Here is an 8,818-nt window from a genome sequence, read left to right as displayed (position 1 = left end):
TTCCTTGATTTATAAAAAACACTTTTTATGTTCACAAGAAAGATCTCAGAAGACCTAAGATCGAGAATTGTTGATTTTTATAAAGCTGAAAGGGTTACAGAGTCTTCTCTAAGAGTTTAAATCGTCATCAGCTGCAGTCAGACGATGATTTAGTTCTGTGGCTGCTCAGCTCAGAAGTCGGCAACCACCTAAATTGACAGAATCTAAAGTCTGAATTTATAAAGTTTACAGCTGTAAAATACATGTAGTGGAGTAAAAAGTACAATACACGATTACAGTATCCTACAAAGACTGATACGTACGTACAGTAATTGAGTGAATACACCTTTAGTGATTATTAATAGGTTTTTTTTGTGGCAAAAACAAAAACACTTTGAATGAGTGAGGTTTAAAAATGCATCAAAGCACAAAATTGCCTTAAAAATAATATTGACCAATTGACATTCAACAGTTCACTAGAGTTACATTAGTAAACCCTGGAGTTTCATTTCTGGACGATCAGCCAGATGTCATTGTCAGTTTCACTGTTCTCCGGTGCTGTTAAGACAGAAGTAAAAACAATTTACTCACATGAAAACATGCAGACCACACTACTCTTTCATTTACTGTAGATGCTTTGCACTAAAAAAATGTCCTCATACCTTACAAGATGAGAAACAGTCTCATCTTGTAAGGTTACAGGAGGCATAGTCACACATTTCAGTCGGCCAAGACGGGACTGAGCTTCTCTCAGCTGTGTTGGGAGAACAGCTCCTCTTTCAAACGATGGTATCGTCCTCGCTTGGCCATGAGCTCTTGGTGTGTCCCCTCCTCCACGACTGCTCCCTTCTCTACGAAGATGATGTGATCGGCCTTCTCCACAGTCTTCAGCTGATGAGCCACCACCAGGACTGTTCGACCACAAGACAGAATCTCCTGCAGGACCTGAGGACCAGGAGCAGGACCAAGTTACTCTGCAGCTACGTACACCTGCTGTTAATCTGCAATCTCTGTCAGACTCTCCTCCTTCTCTAGGGCTGCATCTGACAATTATTTTCAATCAATCTGGTGACTGTTTTCTTGATTGTTTAGTCTATGAAATGTCAGAAATTGTAAAATAAAAAAATAAAAAAATAATAATCCACAATTCAAAGTTCCAGGGTGAATAATAATAAACAATATTAAACAGAGAAAATCATAAAAACTTCATATTTGAGATTTTGAAAGCTGTAAATTTTGCTTTTCTTACTTTGACAAGTCAAACAAGTTTAAACTTGTTAATAGGTATAATTTTTTTTGTTATGGGGGTGTTCTCCTGTTAAAAAAGATGTCATCACTGGCAAAGCCATGTTTTACTTACAGCATGCTGTGCTTCAACATCCAGTTTGCTGGTGGCCTCGTCCAGTATGATGACCTGCGGATCTCGGACCAGAGCTCTGGCGATGGCGATGCTCTGCTTCTGTCCATCTGAGAGTTTGCCGCCACATTCTCCAACATCTGCAAAGACGGGATTAAACACAGGAAACACAGACATTTAAGTTATACATACAGTATATTAAAAAACATGTGTCTGTGGTTTGAACTGAATTCATCACCTGCTCTTCCTAGCCATTGTTTGTTTTGTTAAATCTCCATCAGTCAATCATTATTGAAACATCCCATCACCAGGGCAGTTTCTCTGTGTTGTGGCCTTTGATCACCGGCCATCAGCTACTGTATACCTCATACTATTAACATAGACTTTCCTCCCTTCACATCACATCTGCCCTGACCATGTCAATATAGTTAATATTTAACTACTTTCCAGTCATATGTCTGTCACAGTATCACTTACAATATCTCCAAGGACACAAAGTACAGGTTTTAGCAGCTGTTTATTTTTTACTTGACCTACATGTATGTTTGTTGATGTGGGCTTGATTTCAATTATGAAAATGTCTCAGGCACAAAATGCAAAGCCTGTGTCCACAGTGATAAGCAAACTCCTGCATGACACGTACAGTGAAATAAAAAAAAAAACAACCACATGTTAGAGACACTAAATAGACAAAAACTAAAAAAAAACAATCAAACAACGGCATTAGCTAGTTAACTTTCTAAACTTCTCTCCAATATGATCAAAAATAACAAAAGAAAACTATCTGTAGTAACTAAAACTGACTGGTTTTAATTAGTCTTATAAGAACATCTATTATAACCTACATGCATGGTATTAAACGTCCTCTATACGTGAGGCTTGAGATGATGGACAGCTCTGTACCTGTGTCATATCCGTTTTCTAGTCCAGATATGAAGTCGCTTGTGTTGGTCTTCTGTGCAGCTTCTTTCACCCTTTCAATGCTGCAGTCCTCCAGGCCGTATTCAATGTTGTACCTCAGTGAACCAGAAAACAGCACGGGATTCTGGGATACCACGGCCAACTGAATCACAAAGTTGAAACACATGATAGTGTTAATGCAGTGCTGGTCGACAACATTTGAATTTATGATGTGAATACGGTGCAAATATAACTTCTACATCTTTGTATGATAAGGAAATGGAAAAAAACTGAACTGAAATTCAGAAAATGAACTGTCATGTCTCACAAACACAAAACATCAAAAGTTATTAAAACTTGGCACCATTCAAATCCACTGATATACAGAGCTTCACTGTGCTCAACTTCCTTTTTGTATCAGATATTTTTGGTCGTGAGCGTCTAACCAAAGCAACACAAACATGAATGTGACATTAGTGCAACACTGGTATCACTATGAGCCTGCTATTATAGATCATGATGCACAGAGTGGCACAACCTACCTTTATTTATTTCATGTATTTTTTTTTATTTTTTATCTCTATTTCATTTAGTATCAGATTTATGTCTGTTTTTCAGTATCAGATTTGTCTTTTATTGTGATGCACTGTGTGATGTCCGTTGCTGCAAGTTGCTACATAAATAAACTTCACGTATTTAAAAGAATCTACTCAAAAAGCCAAAACGTTTTAAAAAAAAATGTATGTGGTGCAGATCACAGAGCTGTACCTTCTGATGGAGGTATTTGTGTTTGTAATGGTGCAGCGGTTCTCCATCCAGCAGGATCTGTCCCTCCTGAGGCTCATACAGCCTCTTCAGGAGCTTCACACAGGAAGTCTTTCCACCACCAGAGGGACCCACCAGGGCTGTCATCCTCCCCGGCTGCAGCTCCATTGAAACTGACTGGACAGAGCATGTTAATGATGTAATGATGCATTTGTGGTTTATCCAAGACTGGATTAAGGTTTAACAAAGTTACAAACACAATGATACCTTCAGTGCTACTTTATCTGGAGGAGCTGAGGGGTAGGCGAAGGTGACATTTTGGAAAACAATTCTTCCTTGCAGCTTCTCAGGAGCTAACTCTCCCGCCTTCTTACACTGTGGTGTCCTGTCCAGATAGCTGAATACTTTGGAGATGACTCCCATTGTGGACACCGTTTCTCCGTAGCAATATAAAATCTCCTGTGAAAAATAAATAATCATCAGTGACGGGCGTATGTATTTTACATCTCAAACACGCAAATACACAGAGGGGGTCTTTCACTGTGAATATTTGTAACATAGTTAACCTTTAAATTGTTCGACATGGGTTTCTGGTACAAGAAAAAGGACACGAGACTCCCGATAGTGAGCCGCCCGGAGGAGATGAGGTTGCGGGCTTGTAAAAGCATGAGGATCTTTATCCCCAGAGTCACCAGCTAAATAGAGAGAGTACACAGAGAGAAATAAATCACACTGTGGTTGAAAAACAGACTAAATCACAAAAATTACATATGCTCCTGAAAAAAAACAACAGGCTCAACTAAAGGGTGCTTTAATATTACTGGATATGCACATATATACGGAAGCCCATTCCTGCCAGGAAAAGAAAAAACTGATGAAATGTTGGAAAAGATAAAAATGTTTTGACTATTTTAGTTTTAGAGTAATTAGATACAAAGTGAAAATCCTGACTTCATATCTCATGATTGCATTTAATATCTCATAATGGTTAGTTTGTTTTAACTTAGTATCTCATCAGTTTAACCTAAAAAGTCATAATTTTGACTTGCTATTACATATCTTAAAATGATTATCTAGTAATTTTAACTTAATGACATTCAACTTATCATTGTGACTCTCAAAAATGATAAATTAGTATTGCATAAGTTTAATATTACCATACTATTTAAAATTTCAAAAAAGTTCAGACATATAATCTTACAGTAATGACTTAGTATATTACAATTTCACAAGGCAAAAATAAATTGACTTGACTATCTCATAAGTGAGTGTTTTTTTCCTTTTCCTGGTGGAAATAGACCCTTATGCCCACAGTGAGTTGAAAACTCAACAAGGTCTCTGATGTGTAATCTTGCTTCACCACTGCCATCTTACCCTCCGTATAAAGCCAAAGGTTGCACTGTAGATCCCTGAACGTCTCTTGACAGCGCACATCTGCTCCAGAGCCTCATTATACCTCCTCAGTTCATCTTCCTCTGCTTTAAAGCTGCGGACTGCTCGAATCCCACCGATGGTCTGAGAAGCCAGGTCTTTGTTCTGAGCGTGACAGTCCTGTATCTGATCTTTCAGCTCCTGTTTGACAGAGAGCACAGACCGATTCAGTGAGAGGGAACTGCATTCTTCTTCACATCAGAACGATGCTGCGCTGAGGACATGACAGGTTAAAGTCCTCTTGATCTGAGCATCTAATGCCCTTCGTGCATTACCTGCACTGTGAAGCCCCAAATAACGCTCCATGTGTTAAACCCAACTTTCCCCTCTTCAACCGATGAATGTGAAATCAGCCATCTAGTATCAAACTCTGCACATGCATCATTCTGCATGGCGAAGGCCATACATTCAAGTGAATTAACAATAAGCATAACACATTTTTGAATAAAGTCTTTATGCACAGTATTCAAATTCAAAATTATATGTGTTTTAATTGTCAACTAAAATAATTCATTTATTCATTCACTCCAATCTGGGAATTAGGAGTGTTCAGTGTATGTGTGCACTGAATCCTGAAGCTGCACTGACTATTCTGAAGAATCACTGTCGTATCAGTAACTTTTTGCATTAGAACTCCCCCTACTGGTAACTGAAAGTAACTGTTTGAACCAGCAACAGGTTTTAAGTGATGAGTGAATGACTACAAATCTTTAAGCTGAACTACATTCAGTGACTTTACTGGGAGAACTCATGCACCAAATTCACCCTGGAACTAAAAAGCAAAGTGATCCGTCAGTGACACTGTACAACCACCGTTCTCTATTGCCGGCTACTCAGGTGTTCTGTCGTTTACACCTACCTTGGACAAAGTGATGTATTTGTTCTGCACTATGGCCAACAGCGGAATCTCTATACATGTGAGCACAGTGAGCTCCCAGGACAGGCCCAGCATCACTGTGAGCATGAGGCAGGTTTTGACTGTGCTGCGAACCAGCGCGTTGGCGTTCAGTGCTACCGTGCGACCCATCCTGTCCACGTCAGAGTGCAGGCGGGAGGAAAGAGCTCCTGAGAGATGAAAAGGGAGAAAAGGTCTAGTTCATAAACTAGCAGTTAAAGTTTCAGTGTTTGATCAGGGAGAAGAAGCAGAAATAATTTGTCAAATTGGTCCCACTTTCTAAGAGGGCACCCTTTCAAAAGAGTTTACAAGATGTAACTAGTCGCCAGAAGTATGTGGACACCACTATAGCCATACTGTACTTTAGTTTACTTTTAATTTGGGGCTGTTTTTCCATTCTTTGATTTATATCCCTAAGTTCCAATGAAGGAGAATCTTAATGTTGCAACATACAACAATATTTTAGATACCAGTGTTCTGTCAACTTCGTGGCAACAATTTGTTTGGTCCCTTCTTGTTTCAACATGATAATGACCCCGTGCACAAAACCAGGTCCATGAAGACATGGCTTTCCCAGTTTGAAGTGGGAGAACTTGACTGGCTTGCACAGAGTCCTGAACTCAACCTCATCCAACACCTTCGGGATGAACTGAAAAAGCCGACTGTGAGCCAGACCTTATAGTGGCTGAATGGGAGCAAATCCCTGCAGCCAGAATGTGGGTGGAGGCTGTCACGGCAACAAATTAAAGTCCATTGTTTGGGAAATAATATGTTAAACAATCACATCCTTGTGGCAATGTAGTGTAGGTGGTCTAGGAATAGAAATCTATGTGGGGAAAAAAAGGTTTCTAGACCCAGTAATTCCCAGCATTCTTCAAATATTTTAACACATGTCAGATATGTTTATATGTCTTCCTCACCAGGTTTGATCTCATCAAAGAAGTTCACTTCCTGCTGCATGAGGGTGTGAAACAGCAGATGCTTCAGTCTCTTGTTCAGTCTGGCCAGGGTGCACATGAATATGCCTCCTCTCATGCCAGAGAACAGAGCACTGTTAAGACGAAGACACAGAGAATTAGTTCGCATTTAAATCGCATTTTTAGCAAGTATGTCATTGTTGACAGGAAAGGGCAAAGGAATAGAAAACATAGCAGCAGTTTTGATTCATTACCTTCCAAGAGAGACAAGTGCCAACTGTCCCACTGCATGACAGAAGCTGATTTGAAACACTTGACCTCTTAGCATATCGATTACATTCCCCTGATAAAGTGGGATAAATGTGTCGCCTGTTAGGAAAGATGAATGCCACAGATTAAGTAAAACAGAAGCGATACTGTATATAATGTTTCTGCAATGTGATCATATACTGCAGAATGTCATTATGGTAACACTTACAGATGACTCCTAAGATGAGGAAACTAAAAGCTGCAATCAGGTGAATGGTGTCTGGTTTGAAGTACTTCACCATCCTCATAAGCAACTGTCCAGCATTCAGTTTGTTGGTATCTTTTCTTATCTTTCCATCACCGCAGAGTCCCTTTTCCCAAACCAAGCAGGCCAGTGACGCGGACATCGGGCCCAAGAGCAGCATGCTGAGGTCAAGGGATGGTCCCATATAAGCCTCCACGGGACTTGCCATAAGTAAGTGTCTACTTTCAAACACAGGCGAAAGGAGGCAGAGGAGCGCCACCATCCTGCCGAGCACAGCCTGGGGCTTTCCATCAGTCAGTATGGAGGTGAAAACGTGGAGGATAGCCCACTTTACTGCCCCAAAAGCCCACACGCCTGCCAGTCTACCACAACTGGGGCACTCCAGCAGCACCAGTCCGGCCCAACCAGCCAAACTCAGTGCGACGTCAAAAAGAAGAATGAAAAATCCACACGTTGCCACTTCTCTCATTTTCCTTTAGTGGACAGTCAGACTGCAAAAGGCTGAATCTGATCCGAGAACAACAAACATTATTATTATTATGCAGTCTACTGATTAGACTGCCAATCCTAATGATCATTTTAAGTAGTTGTAGGACTCAACAAAGTTTTCTGAGCAGAGATACTTTTTTGCTTTAACAATCAATAAAACGAGTATTCGATTATCAGAAAAAGTTGTCAAATCAGTTGACTAATTGTTACAGTTTTAAATCCTACATTCAATTTTTTTTTACATAAGTAGGAGTACAGGAAAAGGTAACAAAAGTAAAAGTATTCATTAGAAAGCAGAATAAGAGCAGCAGAGTGTCAGACATTATTTCATTATATTATCACTGATACATCAACCTGTAAACTGCATTTTAATATCACTTTTAACAACTTGATATACTTTGGGTTTAAGTAATCTATAACAATACATCACGTTTTATAAGCTGATGCTTTGTATGTCAAATATTAATGATGAAATAAATTACAGATGTACAATAAATATAGTGGAGCAGCAATGCAGTGAAGTAGAGGAATACATTAGCATACAATAGAAATGCCTGTGCAAAGTAGAAGCAGCTCGACACTGTGCTTCATCAAACGTGCTTGGGTAAATGCAGCACCAAGTACAAACCATTTTTCAGTTAGTATTAGTTTCGTTAGTAGTCTGTTTTAGAGATGTGAATGCTGTTAGCTGCCAGCTGACGTTTCCCACAGCGTGCATGGATACTATCATTAACACCAGTAACATTATAAGCTGCTGTGGTCATTTTGACTCTCCCCAATGAATACATAACGTTAAATTAATTCATAAGTCAGCGTTTTTGTAGCTTTCCTTTAGTGCTGTAGCTAGCTTTGGTGACTTACCGTGTGTCTTGTCCCCGGTAAGCTAACTGCTCGGGTGTTTACTTTCACTTTCATTTTCAGATGGGTGGCGCATGATTGATCTGTATCCGTGTATCGGGTGGAATAAGGTGATAAAACACGACATATTGATCACTGGCTCCATTTCTGCCAGTTTTCTTATGTTTTGCTGCATGTATGACAATTTTAAAACTTGATACTGATGTTTACACACTCAACAGCCGTCCGTCGTTTCGCAATGTAGCCACAAGATGGTGACAGTTTACATCTGTATTGTATTTTATTACATTGTATTGTTACGTTTTCCGGTTTCCTGAAGAAGTGGTCTTTCAAAATAATGGCACGACTTAGTCTGAAACTTATGCGCCTTTTATGGACATGTTCAGTGGTGGAGGAGGTTTTCAGATCCTTTAGTTGTAGTACTAACACCACGCTGCAAAAAAACGTAATTATAAGCAAAAGTCGTACGCTGGAAATGTTACTCAAGTGAAAACACTTTAGTATAATCAGGAAAATGTACTAAAAGTATTAAAAATAAAAAAACTCAATGCAGGAATATGGCACCTGAGACTGTTGCACTATTATATACTATATTGATATCATTAGATTATTACTCATACAATAATGTGTAAGCAGAATTTTACTGTTGTTTGTGTCAGTGATGCATTAGGGTCCTATGACACCTTTGCAGGACTAACCTGAGCTGTGGACAC

The 8,818-nt window shown here is 39.5% G+C and overlaps 1 protein-coding gene across 2 annotated transcripts; it reads right to left on the bottom strand.

Annotated features, from left to right (window-relative positions):
* Nucleotides 1–62: 62 nt before the first annotated feature.
* On the bottom strand, nt 63–8,304 carry LOC111220041 (antigen peptide transporter 2-like). Of its 2 annotated transcripts, XM_022742982.1 has the most exons (13): nt 8,109–8,304; nt 6,723–7,265; nt 6,499–6,613; nt 6,248–6,378; nt 5,292–5,497; nt 4,376–4,573; nt 3,568–3,696; nt 3,269–3,460; nt 3,005–3,178; nt 2,240–2,399; nt 1,340–1,476; nt 697–924; nt 63–537 (listed from the first exon to the last, which is right to left on the bottom strand). In XM_022742982.1, the coding sequence occupies exons 2-12, from the start codon at nt 7,225–7,227 to the stop codon at nt 730–732; spliced, it is 2,142 nt and encodes a 713-aa protein (XP_022598703.1). In that variant the 5' UTR covers nt 7,228–7,265; nt 8,109–8,304; the 3' UTR covers nt 63–537; nt 697–729. The 2 variants fall into 2 exon arrangements, with proteins under 2 accessions (XP_022598703.1, XP_022598702.1); XM_022742981.1 differs by having other exon boundaries at nt 63–924.
* Nucleotides 8,305–8,818: the final 514 nt, after the last annotated feature.

The sequence above is a fragment of the Seriola dumerili genome, unplaced genomic scaffold (genome assembly GCF_002260705.1).
Source record: "Seriola dumerili isolate Sdu_G_001 unplaced genomic scaffold, Sdu_1.0 BDQW01000068.1, whole genome shotgun sequence".
Taxonomy (NCBI): Eukaryota; Metazoa; Chordata; class Actinopteri; order Carangiformes; family Carangidae; genus Seriola; species Seriola dumerili.
Note: the sequence above shows the minus strand (reverse complement) of the source record. Positions and strands in the feature narration are given on the sequence as shown.

Excerpts from the sequence above, each read along its gene's own strand:
- LOC111220041 (XM_022742981.1), bottom strand. The coding sequence starts at position 7,227 with ATGAGAGAAGTGGCAACGTGTGGATTTTTCATTCTTCTTTTTGACGTC. Across the intron at positions 4,574-5,291 it reads AATACATCACTTTGTCCAAG|GAGCTGAAAGATCAGATACA; the intron begins GTAGGTGTAAAC and ends TCTGTCAAACAG. Across the intron at positions 2,400-3,004 it reads ACAAATACCTCCATCAGAAG|TTGGCCGTGGTATCCCAGAA; the intron begins GTACAGCTCTGT and ends TTTGTGATTCAG.